This window comes from Semicossyphus pulcher, unplaced genomic scaffold (assembly GCF_022749685.1).
Source record: "Semicossyphus pulcher isolate SPU_LCO1_2020_fin unplaced genomic scaffold, fSemPul1.0.p SCAF_5, whole genome shotgun sequence".
NCBI classification, from domain to species: domain Eukaryota; kingdom Metazoa; phylum Chordata; class Actinopteri; order Labriformes; family Labridae; genus Semicossyphus; species Semicossyphus pulcher.
Genome location: NW_027211726.1, coordinates 29,522,605 through 29,538,298, shown reverse-complemented (window position 1 = coordinate 29,538,298; position 15,694 = coordinate 29,522,605). Strand labels below are relative to the sequence as shown.

The 15,694-nt window shown below is 43.1% G+C and overlaps 1 protein-coding gene across 1 annotated transcript; it reads right to left on the bottom strand.

The window, feature by feature from the left end:
• Positions 1–7,876: 7,876 nt before the first annotated feature.
• cited4a (Cbp/p300-interacting transactivator, with Glu/Asp-rich carboxy-terminal domain, 4a) lies at positions 7,877–13,658 on the bottom strand. Its single transcript, XM_069682122.1, has 2 exons — positions 13,493–13,658; positions 7,877–11,108 (listed from the first exon to the last, which is right to left on the bottom strand). Exon 2 carries the CDS (start codon positions 11,091–11,093, stop codon positions 10,386–10,388), a length of 708 nt encoding a protein of 235 aa, XP_069538223.1. The 5' UTR covers positions 11,094–11,108; positions 13,493–13,658; the 3' UTR covers positions 7,877–10,385.
• Between the last annotated feature and the right edge of the window lie 2,036 nt (positions 13,659–15,694).

The window sequence follows — 15,694 nt, the reverse complement described above, 5'->3', positions numbered from 1 at the left end:
TTGGAACAACCTACCGCCATCACTACAATCAACATCGACATTATCATCATTCAAACATCTGAAAGGGACTCTAATGAGCCAAGACGTTTAACGCTTTATGGATATAATTTTAATGCATTTCACTGTGTAAAAAAACAATCTTCAGTCAAGTCAATATATCTCTAATAATGTTGTATTATAACTGCTTCTCCAAATTTTGACCACTTAGGAAATTCTAGTTTTTATCTTTAATTGATATTTATTAGGGGATGTACCTTCACAAGCCTTTTTTGGCTTCTAACCACTCCGGCACAATGTTCATCGTTTTATTGTTTTCGTCTCTTTTTGTACGCGTGTATATGTGCAAATAAGATTAAACACCCACTACAGCTGCAAACTTTATATTTAGCTGTGACCCACAACATCATTTGAATGAACAAATGTGGGATGTATTCATATTATATAACCCCTGTCAGATAAAGTACTCCAGCCCACATTGGTGGAAGAGGTATACAACCATTAAGTTCAAACTGCTTGTAACATGCATCTATAGACAAAAACAGCATTGCTTTAGTATTTGTAATAGAAGAGTGATGGTGTTTTGTTTTTCTCTAGCCGGAGAGAAGAAGAATGATTGAGGGAGAAAACAGTGCTGAGGCTGCACGGTCGGGCGTGTTGCTACAAGTACAGATGAGACAAAATAAAACAATCTAGGAAAGCTGGTTTTAGTGACACATCCATGAATTTGTGTGATTATCAGCTGCAGAAACACTGCTCTAATACTACATTCAGGAGACATTTTATCTGCTGTTTCAGTGATGGCATTGTGAGCAGTGCTCATGTTAAATGTCATTTAGAGGGATTGGTCTCCATGATTATATTGGAATCAATGAGGAGGCCACATGCAGGCTAATGTGGAGTTAAGCCTGGAAGCAGTCATTTAGAATTGCATGTATAGCTTTGAAGCAGAAGACGGAATCTCAGCTAATGTTGTATGTGTATGCTAACTGCTTACTATGCTAACTATAAGATCTATACATCCATCCATCCATCCATTATCTTCCACTTATCCGGGACTGGGATGCAGTAGCAGCAGGTTAAGCAAGGTGATCTAGGCCTCCCTCACCCCAGCAATGTTTTCCAGCTCCTCCTGGGGGATTCCAGGGTTTTCCCAGGCCAGACAGGATATATAATGCCTCCAGCGAGCTCTGGGTCTGCCCCGGGGTCTCCTCCCAGTTGGACGTGCCCAGAAAACCTCCAAAGGGAGGCGCCCAGGAGGCATCCTAATCAGATGTCCAAACCACCTCAACTGGCTCCTTTCGATGCTAAGGAGTAGCAGCTCTACTTCGAGCTCCCTCCAGATCTCCGAGCTCCTTACCCCCTCTCTAAGCCCTGACACCCTCCAGAGGAAACTCATTTCGCCCGCTTGTACCCGCGATCTCATTCTTTCAATCACTAATAAAGTATTTCTGATTCTGACCACCCAAAGCTCATGACCACAGGTGAGGGTTGGAATGTAGATCGACTAGTAAATCGAAAGCTTTGCCTTCAGGCTCAGCTCCCTCTTCACCACAACAGTCCGGTACAACGCCCACATTACTGCTGATGCTTCACCGATCCGCCTGTCAATCTCACGATCCATTTTACCATCACTCCTGAACAAGGCCTCGAGAGACTAAAAACTCCTTCGCTTGAGGCAGAGACTCACTCCCGACCCGGAGGGGGCACTCCACTGTGTTCTGGCAGAGAACCATGTCCTCAGACTTGGAGATGCTGACTCTCATCCCAACCGCTTCATACTTGACTGCAAATCGCCCCAATGCCTGCTGGAGGTCCCAGCCTAATGAAGCCCACAGGACAACATCACCTGCAAAAAGCAGAGAAGGAAATCTGAGGTCCCCAAACTGGAAACCCTCCTCCCCCAGCTGCGTCTTGAGATCCTATAAATGAAAATCACAAACAGAATTGGCGACAAGGGAAACAACTATCCATTCATTGCTGGATGCTGGAGCCAGCCATGCTGGGTGAGAGGCAGGGTACATCTTGGACAGGTCACCAGTCAGTCACAGGGCTGAGAGAGAGACAACCATTCACGCTCATATTCACACCTAAGGGCGAATTTTTTTAGCATCACTAATTAACTTAACGAGCATGTCTTCAGACTGTGGGAGGAAGCCGGAGTATCAGGAGGGAACCGACGCATGCACGGGGAGAACATGCAATATCCACACAGATTGGCCCCCCACGCCCAAACCAGGATTCGGACCAGGGACCTGGTCAACCTCCGCTTGTTGAATGCTTAATGAGACACAGCTTTTATATCATAAATGCATTTCAATGCATGTCAATCCAGTGAGATTGACAGGCGGATCAGTGCAGCATCGGCAGTAATGCGGGCGTTGTACGAGACCGTCATCGTGAAGAGGGAGCTGAGCCTGAAGGCAAAGCTTTCGATTTACCAGTTGACCTTCGTTCCAACCCTTACCTCTGTCAAGAGCCTTCGGTAGTGACCGAAAGAATGAGATCGCGGGTACAAGCGGCTGAATTGAGTTTCCTTCAGAGTGTGTCTGGGCTCAGCCTTAGAGAGAGGGTAAGGAGCTCGGAGATCCGGGGGGAGCTCGGAGCAGAGCCGCTTCTCCTTCGCATTCAAAGGAGTCATTTGAGGTGGTTCGGGCATCTGATTAGGATGCCTCCTGGGCGCCTCCCTTTAGAGGTTTTCCGGGCATGTCCAACTGGGAGGAGACCCCGGGGCAGACCCAGAGCTCGCTGGAGGTATTATGTATCCCGTCTGGACTGGGAACGCCTCGGAATCCCCCAGGAGGAACTGGAAAATGTTGCTTGGGAGAGGGACGCCTGGGTCACCTTGCTGAGCCTGCTGCCACCACGACCTGGCCCTGGATAAGCGGAAGATAATGGATGGATGGATGGACAATCCAGAGGTGTAAAGACTGGCGCGAAACTTTTAAGGTCACAGTTCATTGATCTATTCACACAGACAACAGTTATCAGTTATCAGACGAGCTATGGGATGACGGGCTAGATAGGATTAGAAGTGCTGTTTCTTCAATGCTAGACATCAGCTCGTACAGTTTAAGATTACGCATTGAACATCGTTTTTACAAAACTAAGATAAAAAGGATTTAGCATGCATCCTATAACACATGGACATTTTAGGACAGGACTTTGACGCATCGATTTTTGTTCCCTTAATTAAAGAAGGTTTAAACATTTCAATTGCTCAGTCAAGCAAATATAGAAAGAAGTTACTCTTCAGTGTGCGCTTGTTATAATGGGTTTTCTGAGTGGGCCTTTTGAGCTTCCACATGACACCCAGCAGGCTCTTGTGTTTAGTTTGCTTGCAGCCAAAAAGGCTATTCTGAGAGTGGATATGAGCATCTCCGCCTTGCTCTCGGAAGTGGCTCAATGATACAACATCCTGTTTATATTTAGAGGAGATAAGCTTCTCTTCAGCTAGTGCTTAAGTTTGAACAGATTTGTTGAGCTGTTATAGACCATAGCAGGGAGATTACAGGTATTAGTCTGTGTTGACATGTGTGTGCGCTTTTCTTAATTTGTAAAGCTTTTAAAAGAAGAATTAAGTCATTCTTCCTCATGCAAAAGAAAAGCTGAATTAATAACAGATGATTGCTCAGTTTAAACCACCCGAAGGTATTGCAGCTACAGTCATGCTTAGTCTGATCTTGGCAGTAGTTTGTAGCAGCTATTGTTAGCTACTGTTAACTTATAGGTCTGTAGGTAGGTCGGTCGGCGGGGAGGTAGGTGGGTTACTGGCATTCGGGTCAGATTGCTAACATTATGACTCTTTTCTTGTGGTACATAGCGCAACATTAGAATTCATTTCTTTCTTGTGTTTGCTAATCCTCTGGTTTGACCTTTATCAATCCCTGAAATATCTTGCTTCATAGTTGCTCAATGTTTGTCCTCCAGCTGCTTGACTGCAGAGCCGTGCATGTGCAAAACTGACACTAAAGGAGATCTTGATCTGCATCCTTTCAAGCGTAGAAACATAATTGCTGTGTTGAACAAGTTGGGAGAGTCAGAAGGTTTCAAAAATGTCATGCATGACAAACAACATCCGACAAACATCATAGAGCTATCAGTATTCTTTATGTTTTCTAAGAATGGGTTTGAATAAATTCAGAAAGAATCCACTTTCCTGTAATTCCTGTTTCCCATTATTGATTCAAATGCTTTGCTCCTTTTTTTAAACAGCGAGGGGGTTGATGCAAGATGTTAAAGAGCAACTTGCAGGTTGAAGACCCTGGTGAAATAATGCAGAGGAAAATGATTTAGCGATTATTTTTAGCGATTATATATTTTAGGAAATATATGAATTAATACACTACAGCGGCTTCCGGAGTCATTTTCAGTCATGTTTTCTTATATTTCCGCATCAAAACAGAAGACCAGATGTGACCTAACATAACGGAGTCCCACCGATTAAAGACGGGTTCAACATTAATAAATATAATCTTGTCACTGAAGATAAAGAAATTGTTCATTCATATGCATACGACGGACCACAGGCTTATAACTATCAGCCTGTTAGGCGTCACAGAGACCAGGAACAGGCCAGGATGAGGAGAAATAACGGCCACAGGAGAGACGTTGAGAACCAGTGGAGACCTGGGAAGGTGTCGTGATGAGTGACCGCCGTCAGCTAGCGATATCTAACGATGTGCTCACATCACAACACTAAAGTTTATCACATACCAAAGGCTGTAACAAATCATGAGTCGTAGTAAGTGGGAGCATTAATACTTACCCATTACAGTTACTAATGGGCGAGTGTCAGTCTGTATCAGCTGTATTTCGTATTGCTTTCTATAACGGTAAATCCGTACTACGTTTTACGGTGCCACAGCGGTGTGTGAGAGAGCAGTGACAGTTTCCTGATACTTTGTTTGACAGGTGCTCGTGTGTCCCTTCCTGAAGTCCCTTCTCTTCACATAATGCACCCAGGCAGGAAGCTAGCTCCGTTCCTCTTCCTGTCAGGAGAACGCAGGGCTCGATGTCCCGTCAAGCTACAATATGTGCATCTGGCACAAACGCAAAAATGACCAATCATAAGAACTGGTGAATGTGTTAGACTACTAAATTAATGTCTACACAATACGATACAACCGCTCAGACTCACTACCACCTACTTCTGCACGTTGAGTTAAGGCAGTCGGACACTGTGAGTCCCTCTTGTTACGTAATATGACGCGATTTTTAGCAGCTTTACTGAAAACGGACCCTTTCTCCTCTAAACGTGTGCCCTTATGTCTTGTAAATAATAAGAAATAAAGGATTTTGCTTTTCCACAGCCAAAATTGAGTGTAAATGTAGTAAAAGTTTAACCAGCAAGATGCACATTTTGTATTATTTTAAAAGAAAATGAAACATTTCTATCATCTGAACAGGCATCAAGGCAGTGGGAAGCTTCTTTGCTTGGTATCACTGCATTGCACATGTTCTCTCTCCTTCTCCCTGTTGACCGAGGCGATGTTGGTGTGCATCTGTCTAAGGAGGCTACATCACAGCAAGCTGCACTGAGCTCGCAAGTGTTGTGTACAGTTTGTGATGTATTTCATTCACAGCAGGAAACAGGTGTGAGACGCTATAGTAGCACAAACCACCACTTCAATTACAGCTGGAGGAATGACATTTTGATTGATAGCATATCACATCCCCTTTTTCTTTGTTCCTCTTTTATTTTCTATTGTCTCACATTATTTACTCTTTCTTTATACATCTTTCTTTATGTATATTTAATTTATTTTTAATTGTATTTCCCATATTTCTTCACAAGGGCCATTAAACTCTTCATGGTTTTTTATTAAATATATTTGCGTTTTCCTTTAAATTAAAATTTGCCTTGTTTTGATCATGTAGCCACAATAAATATGACATTTTTTTAGTACTTAAAAATGAGATACGTCAATCATTTTATTTTCCGTGCACATAAAGGAAAATCTTGTTATTTTGTTGGTGGTGAACAGCATTCAGGGTTGCTTCTGTAAACATCCTGAGATTGTTATATATAACAGTGTTACAGTAGCGCTGTGTTCTGCTGCCATTTAGCTCCGCTGCATTTCCAGCCGTCATCAGCTCCGATCGTTTTAAAAAATCCATTAAAAACTGCTCAAGGACAAAACGCTGCTTTGACTAACATCATGTAGAGCAGCGAGAGCATTCCAGGTCTTCTAAGTATGACTTTACTGCACAGCTAATTAGAATTTTAATGAGACTATTTTTATATTTTGTCCATAAATCCCCACAGAAGTGTTCTTCTAATGGCAGCAAGATGGTGAAGCAAAACTCCCAGCTGAAGATGTGCAGCGAGCTCTGCACATTCAGTTCATAAAGGAGGGAAACAAAGTGACAGCAGCATAAAGTCGTATGTCAGGTGAGCTGTTTGCAATATGTGAAAATAAGCTTCATTAAGTAGCACAGCAGGCATAGGAATCCCTCTCACCAAAGATTAGCGTAGTGGGCTAGTTTTTGGACGCTTTTAATATCAATTAAATTGTCTAAATAACAGGAGTAGTTTAGTAGAAGTATCATTGTTAACACTTTGCCTCAGAGACATTTAAAACCATCATAATGAGCTTTTAAAATATAAATTGTGTTAAAGCGCACACACAAAGCGAGCTGCCGGCTAACAACAATGCTAACGGCTAAAGCGTAACTGATATCAGGTGTCGGTGCAATCAGCGAGGAGACTAAACACTGTGATCATTTCTTTCGTTACATCGTCCTTCTTCTGTTTACCCAGCGTTAGCCTCGTCAACACCCACAAAAAGCTAGCATGACAAATGAGTCCTTAATAATACTTAGCCTTCTGTTAGCTTTCCTGTTTCTGTCTTCCAAAAGAAATTTGGAAACCTCTGGTGTCTTATTCAGTTGGCTTTATCCTAGCTCCTGGGTGCTAAATGGCTAACTGGTGTAGAATGGTTATGAAACGTTGAAGTTATGCTGCATAAAACAGACACTTTATTCCCTCAGTGAGTCGAACACAACACACAGTCCTTTATCAATGTCTAAACTTGGACCTGAGATTATCTGGACACTTTTTGTGAACACATGGAAACATAAGCTTCACTGTGTCTGTGGTACATCCTCATACTTTTCTTTATGACCAGCTCCAAGACATATAAAATACTCTGCTTGAAATAATAAATTGTGTTACTGCAAAATGCGTTCAATTACCTCAAAAATCCTCCTTCTCCCTCATCAAATATTCCCTGAATCTGCATAGGCCCCACCCACTATGCAAATGTTCAACCACCTGCTCTGTCGCGAAAACAAAAAACGTCTCTGCCATCGTTTAGTGGCAACTTGTTGAAACTTAGCGAGCTTGAAATTTTGTAATTAGCAGTAGTAATGTTAACGTTAGTAGTTGGTAGTGAGTTTGTAAAAATCTCAAGTTTTTTTTATTATTTCTGCATCTAACCAGCCGATAAAAACTTTTCTGTTGCAGCCTAATCAGCACACCACTGTCACCACTTCCCTGTTGTTGCTTTGCTGGTTTTCTGTCTCAGAAGATGAGAAGATAACATCTTCAAATTATATAACACCACAAACTAAAAAAACAATGTTGGTGGTTCCATCTTTGTGTTGACAGAGTGCTGACTCACCACTGTTTAGGATATGTTGTTTGTACTTTGCTCTTGTGTTTGCTCATCACTTCTCGTGGGTGGATCAGTGTCTAAAACCAACAAGAGAATAAAACGAATCTACAGCATCTGAAGCCTTTGTGGTTTCTGCTGTTAACACAAGTTACAGCTCTGTATATACGAAGATATGAGCCATCTATCAAGTATCATAATGTGTTGTTTTTGATGAAGCAGATAAAGGAATCAGTGACATACAGCAGAAATATTTCTTTAAATAAATATTTTATTTGAAAATAAATACATTTTCTTAAAATAGAATCAATAACATTACAAAAGCTTTGGGGAAGTGGGAAAGGAGAAGGAGGGGTGGGGGGTTCAGGGGGGGGGGGTTACCCAAATGAATGATGTGTAATTTTGGAACAAGGAGTACAATCTCACATGTTTATCTACCATCTTAAGACAAGTTCCCACAATGTGTTGTACTGTACATTCTCAGCTGCTCTGTGGGAACGTGGTGGCATCCCTCACGCTTGCTTTAACATGCAGTTGGTCTACTTGGTCTTAAAGCTTCAGGTCCTGCACCCAAACTCGTTCTGTATCTACACACTTTGTAAAAAATGTAGGATATAATCTTTTGTCAACACATCAAAATCATCCACTGATTTACATTTACATCTGACAAAGTTTTCTGAAAGTACCTTAAATGTGTCTAGATCAACTTCACCTCTAGTCTACAGTACAAAGATACAATACACAAGAAGGCTGCGCTCATTGATACAGCAGTGATCAGAGGCCACCGTCTCGCTAAGGCCAGAAGGATTTCCACTGTTACTGTGAGGTTGTGAGTTGCTCTGGCTGCAGTTTGCCAGGCAGAAAGTAAAACAGAGCGGGGAATTTCTCCGCCACTTTTCTGCCTTTTTGTACGACAGCGTTTCAATGCCCGTTGTTTGACTCGAGAGCTAGAGATGGCAGATCTCCAGAGAGAGACAGGGACAGCAGCAGCAGCAGCAGCACAGTGGTATTGGAACAGATTAACACAGTGCACCAGCGCGGCCCTGACCCCTCTGACAGCTCCACAAATAGCCTGACGAGAGCAGGAAGTTCTCCCTCAACCAGCCTGCAGCAGCGAAAGCAGCAACCCTGACAAAAAAACCTAATTACCAACCGCGCAAAAAAACATGTCCGTTTTATAATTATTGAGTCATTGGAGAATGTGCAAGCCGACCTCAATTAAGACAAGCGTGTGAGAACATGTAATTTAAATCTAATCAGTAAAAAAGCAGCAGAGTAAGCTAATATATGGCAAAAAAAACAACAACTTTGCACGCTCAGTGCTCTTCGCTCACTCCTCCAGACGAATGGAATCAATGCCACAGGTAGCAGCAGCTTTAAATAATGATTAAACTAAGTGCTGCCGGGGAGGGCTGTGTCCAAACACCTCTCCTCTCCCTCCCCGCGCAGCCTCAGATCACCTGCAGCACGCTGTGGCGTTGTTTTAAAGCCACTGGAAATCGAACAATGTCATTTGGCGTCTTATGAAGGTAGGTAGCATCTAACAGTATAAATGAGTCATTGTTACATTGGGTTTGAATGGGTTGTGTTTAAGCTCGTATATTCACTTATAATGTAACTCTCAGCTTTGATATCATATTTGCATTTGTACTATTTCAAGCCAAATTTCCAGCGGCTTTAAGGGAGGAGAGGATGCCTTTTGATGGGTTTTAAATGCCTCACTGCCCCAACACACACTGACACACACAAAAAACACACAAATGCTTCTGTTACACACTTTTTTTGTTTGTTTTAACCAGTCCTGTTTTAAGAAAAACCCCACCTCAGATCAACACCTTCACCCTCTTTTTTTTTTTGTTTGGCTTTTTTTGGGATCTTGCAAGCTTCATGTGTGAGCAAAGAGAGCGATGTCCTACTGATAAATGCTTTGTTTTAAACAACACTCCAAGCAATGTGCTGCTTTGCCAATGATTCAATCACAGTTAATTAGCAGGAACCAGATGTGATGCATTTAATGATTGTAGATTTTATCCGAGTCAGGTAAATGACACTGAAAGCTAAAAAAATCGATGCAGCACATTTCAACAAGAAGCAATCCAAGATAAATCCCATCACTTCACCCAGGAATGCCGCACAACCTCACTCTCACCCTCTTTAAGTAAAATTGTTATATTTTGTCGCAGTTTTGAAGAGCCAGCCTTCAATAAGCACACAAAGAAATCTGTCTAAATCCCTTCATCCTTGTACAAACAAATTCCGGGGACTACCTTTTATAAATTTGTAAAACGTCTGCTACTGCTTGAAGGTGTCATCAGAGATAAAATTCATTTAAAGATGCCACAGAATGTAGCAGACCCAGATGGAGAGTCTTTTTCAGCCGTTCCCTCGCTGTTTAGTTTTCAATTTTCCCAAAGCCTTGGCACTGCAGGCACATGTGCTGAGGGCCAGATGGGTACAGATAGAGCCCGCTGCATCAGGATGCCTCAATTTGGCCAAAGACGACAGATCTTACTGGCACCGCCTCAAAGAAGAGAAACCTGGTGTCTTTGCTGCACTTTCCCTCGACACAATTCTTCCTCAACTCGCAGTGTGAAGGCAAACTAGACACTGTCAAACACACAGACACAGAAACACCCAAACAGAACAGAGAGATTGTCTCCTCTTGCTGTGCTACTGTGACCGCTCAGTCATTCTTTGGGGTGTCCAGTCCAGTCCAGTCCAGTCCAGTCCAGTCCAGTCCAAGCAAAACCGAACCAGCTTCATCCTGCTCGCTCAGCAGCTCACTGTGCTCGGCTGCTGTTTGCACACAAAGTCCGATATGAAGTCAAACTCATTCTGTCCCAGGAAGAGCTCAGGAAGCTCCTGAATGCGATCCAACCCCAACTCCAGCACCAGTGACGTCAGAACCTCCTCGTCGATCAGATCCATGTCCATGCCGTTTAGCCCCAAAGGGCCGCCGATGTGCTGCATGCCTGACAGCTGGGCCGGACCCATCCGGTACTGAGCACCGTTAGGCATGTGGTGGCCGTTTGCTGAGGCGAGCGGGTGTCCATGGTACTGAGTGTTGAGTTTCTGCAGATGCATGCTGGCCATGAGCTGCTGAGAGGTGAGGTTACCGGGGTGGTACTGCTGTGGGTGCCCACCCTGCTGCTGCTGCTGCTGCTGCTGCTGCTGCTGGGGGTGCATGTGGTGATGCTGCTGCGGCGGACCCTGCCCGTTGTACATCATGTTCCCAGACATCATCTGGTGGTGGTGGTTGGCCATGGGAGCTCCGTTCACAGGGCCCTGCATCCCTCCGGGTCCCACCATGCCCGGCCTCTGTCTCATGGCGGCCTCCATGTTGTTCTGAGGGTTCCTGCCGTAGTGCATCACCTGTCCGTTTGGCAGACTGCGCAGGCCGGGCTGCCCGCTGTGCTGAGGAGGTCCGTTCATGCCCATCCTGAAGCCGTGGGTCATGGGCATCATCATGTGTTCAGCCATTGCTGCTCTGTCACCCTGAACATATAAAAAACAAACAATTAGTTTTTTTATACAACCCAGACTCTAGAGTTTCAGTCATAAGCTGGTTCAAGCTTCTTAAATGTTAAATAATTAACTGCTGCTTCTCTTTGTCATTTATGTAAATAGTCTTTTAGTTCTGGACTGTGAGGCTGCTGGGAGTCTGTGAAATCGTTGTCAGCCTTTGACATTTATCATGTCATTTTGTACACCAGAACATATTATGTTATTATTTTCAAAAAGAATTGATCTAAGTGTTACTGTTTACCTTTTGCCTGTCATATAATGTGTCCTCTGGATGGAGCTGTCTAAAATGTGTAAGAAGAAGGGCTGTGTAATATGGATCTCACAAAAATCGATATTTTTTCCAAGCTTGGAGACATTTAAGTTTTTGTCTTCTGAGTCATACACCTGTAGCATGTGCAAGATGCTTTGACTAGGTACATAATTTTGCTGTGCTGACAGCTAGCTAGCTAGCAAGCATACCCTGAAGGTAGTCCCTAAGTCTTGGTAGAGGTGTGAGCAGACTGTACTTATTCAGACACTTTTTAGTCTGTCCCTCTTGGAGAAGCAACCGTTAAATTCACCACCACATAGCCACTGGCAGCTAGCTACATGGAAGCTAGTGTAGCCTGCTATCTACTGATAGCCTAGTAACTTATTTCAAACATTGCACTTCACATTTCACATTTCAATTCAATTAATTATGTACATAGTGCAGCCCTACTGTGATGATGTCATCTAGCTTGTCTCAGATTTAGCTTTAGATGCTAATTTTTTTTTAAGTGGATATGTGGGGTGGGAAGATTTTATCATGTAGGAGGAAGTGAGGGTCTAAAGCCTGATATACCTCTGTGTGGTTGTAGGTGTGGTGTAGCCGTGGACTATATGCTGTAGCACCAGAAATGTAACAACACATGACAGCAATGTGCACCTCAACAGCTGCAGTTTATCAACTGAGGACACTGTGCTTCATGCTAACAGCCTGTTGGCCTCCACATGAAGCTAAAACTCAAGTGATGATTGTACAACAATTTTATTTATGCTCCAAATCAAGTCGTTAAGTGTTTATTGTGGAAGTAAATGAAGAAAAAACCCAACATAGTGACGCAAAAACGTCACTGCCAACTAGTGTTTTGATGGTGCAATTACAGAAGGACAGTGGTGCACAAGTATAAACACTCACAACAGTGTAGGGCACTTGCGTATGCTACACTGTGGTCTCTGAGTAGATTCAACACACAAATCAGGCTTTACAGAAGAATCATTATCCAGCTGCTTTATGGGCAGGATGCTACCTTTCAAGATACAATCCCTGCTGCTTAAATGTGCACATTTCTTTTTTTTAATCTGTCCCTATAGAGTCACCAATTTTAAAGAAGTGCAATATTTAACTGCTGCATTAACCCCTTCAATCTTTCTCGGTTGAAACTAGCCCACTCTCCCTCTCTGCCACAATTTCTCTTCCCGCATTTCAAAGCTTCCAGTGTCCCTGTAAAAAACAATTTAAACCTCCAAAATTACACCATCAGTGAATCACCACTGGATATCACACTGACGAGGGAGGGCAGCAATACCCTTGCAGCCAAAAGGACGCAGAGGAATGCTTCCCCAGACCACACACACCTCTCCCCCCTCCTCAACACTCCTCTGCCTCTGTCTTCACACAGTCATTACAAAAGATCCTCAATTAAGATTACCTACAGATGATGTCCACGCTGAAACTGTCATTCTCTGTCAGCGCGACTAGCTTGTTAAAATTGATGACATTATTTTAGAACCTGCCTCTAAATGGGATGATCATAATAACACATCCAGAGCGAGAAATAATGTAATGACTGGCCGTGTCTGTCTGAGAGAAACAAAGACATTTCAGGCTTTTAAATCCCCCCCAAAAAATGAACTCTGCTGTGGTGGTGCCCCCCGGCTGCTTCAAGCAATTCAACCCATTTAGAGCTGATAAAACAAGACACTTTCCTCAATAGCCTAAATCCTCCTTAGTATATTCTGCTCTTGTGTTACCTAATTACACACTCCTCTATCCGTGGAGCCTCTCTGCAGACCTGGATTATCACTCAGTTTAAATGCCACTTTGTAAATAGATAGTCTGAAGGAGGATAATAATTGCTGGTATTATTACACAAGCATGAAACCTCCTTTTTTTTTTTTATCCCCGAGCGTTGCCGATGTGGGCTATTAACGCCATTTCAACGCAACACATAGCCTGTAATAAGCGGTGCAAGTTAACAAAGTGACAAGGTGACGCTGCCTGTAAGAAGGTCTAATCAACCTGTTTTATTCTGAAGAGAAATAATGAAATAGTCCGCGGTACAAAGGGAAAAGTGCTACCTGTGTAAGGAGTAACAGAAGGCGACACCTACCCGATGTATGAATGTTCGGTGAATCCGTGCGGAGAAGTTGGATCAGTGCCGGGGTTGTTCTCCAGCTGATGCTCCGGCTACATGCAGCCCTGCGGCGGATTCAAACTCTGCGGCGTCTCGGCAGTCAGAGGAGTTTGCTTTCTGGGTCAACTCAGGGATTATATGCATCTATAAAGCACAGAGAGGGAGAGAGAGATAGGGAGAGGAGGAGCTACCGTCCTCCGTCTCCTTTGTTGCCATTGGTCCTCCCCCTTAATCACTGAGCAAAGAAACATTCACTAACTACCTCCACTGATCCACCGGAGCAGCAGAGCGCCGCGCTGCCGGCCCGCGCTGCTCGCTCTCCTGGAGAGATTTCACTGCCGCCTGCCTTCATTACCGTCCGCTGTAATCCGTAATGATCCGCACTTTCTTAACCGAAAGCTTTCTGTTTAAAGAGCAGCAGGGAGGGATTCTTCAGGCTGCAGGCACAACACAACCACTTCTGCTCTACAGAGGCAAATCATTTTAACAACGTGTTTCAGCACAGAGGGATTGATCTGTAAAACATGTCTGGTGCTGCTTGGATCTTTTACATAACAAGCAGCAATTTAAATTATAACTCAATCAAGCCCTGTAGTAGCCTATATTTAAAGCTATGTCGATCCTCTCTATAAAGATTTACTGAAGTGTTGCCTCGCATAAGAAAAGAGAAATCAGAGGATGAAGAAATTTAGAGAATATAGCCAGAATGTGCTCTGATAAAAACAATAAAATATTTCTTATAGGCCTACCTTGCAAAAATGACTGTGGCCCAGAGAGCTCAACACACAGCAACTTAAGAAAACATGCACATAGAAGAAGAAGGTATCGTTACATGCTACACACGGGTGCGAGGACCCTATTGTAATGCAAGGAATTATTCTCGTTCTTATTTATATTTATTAATCGCCTTTTTGGAGGCTTAAACATGCCCAATATCTCATGAATTTTTGCACACACTTCAGGTCAGGCGAAAATGTTGATATTTTAGGGGCCGTTGGCATAAGTATTGCAAAATGGCTCCATAGCGCCCCCTAGAAAATTTCAAAAAGGGCTTCCTATAGAGGTTACTTTCACCTACACGTATCAAATGTGGCAGGTATATATATGGGGTCAAGATGCACAGAAAAGCCTCTTGCACCCATACCTCAAACCCAACAGGAAGTCAGCCATTTTGCTTTGAATTTCAAAATAAGGCCCATTTTTGGCGATTTACAGGGTCCATACTTTAACGAACTCGGTGTATACGCTCATGTACACAGAACACAAGCCAATTAAGCAAACAACATCAATTTGACAACACATGGGCAGAATTTAGAAAACACCCAGCATATACAAAAACATTAACGTTATTCCATAAGATTACTTGATTACTCAGATTACTTGGCAGGCTAACAATAAGCAGGATGCTAACGATAGGTTAACAGCAGATATCGAGCAATATCTGAGAGCAAATATGCTGTGCTTTAACCAACATAAACTTACATTTTAGCACATTTTCCAACACCACAATGAATAAATGAGTCACAAATCGTGGCAACAACAAACAAGTCCCAGCTGTTTCCGGTCAGGGTTCATCAATTTTTATTGTGCCCCGGAAACAGTTCCTGCAGTTTCCGTTGTCGTCCGGGCCACTTCTGGCGTTTTTGAATTTGCTGCGCGTTTGATGTTTTCTTAATTTGAATGTGTTTTGTGTATTTGCTTGTGTTTTGCCCGAGATCCAAAAAAATACTTTGAGTTAAGTTTGAAACTTTTCTTAATTTTCTGACTTTAATCTAAAAAATCTTCTCACAAAATGTATTGGCAAAGCTTCCATTGTCAATATGCATCGTTTGCCGCATACTAGAAATCTGTCAAAAGACTGAAGTCTGACATCCTATCACATTTAAAGGAAATTCAGTCACAGACTTTAACATTGTGCAAAGAGTGAGCATCTTGCACGGTCACTTTCTACAAAACAATAAATACGTTTCCTGTTGCGATGTATCCTATCATGCTTCTGGAGGAAAGTTACAAAGAAAAACAAACAATGGAGCAGAAACAGAAGCAGCTTTTGGCCACAGCTGCCCTCGTGTGTGTGTGTGTGTGTGTGTGTGTGCGTGTGCGTGCGTGCAGTGGTTTGTTTTGGGACTGACGTTAGCTAGGTTATTATTATGTGCTAGCTAGTCACAACCAAGGCAT

Excerpts from the sequence above, each read along its gene's own strand:
- cited4a (XM_069682122.1), bottom strand. The coding sequence starts at position 11,093 with ATGGCTGAACACATGATGATGCCCATGACCCACGGCTTCAGGATGGGC.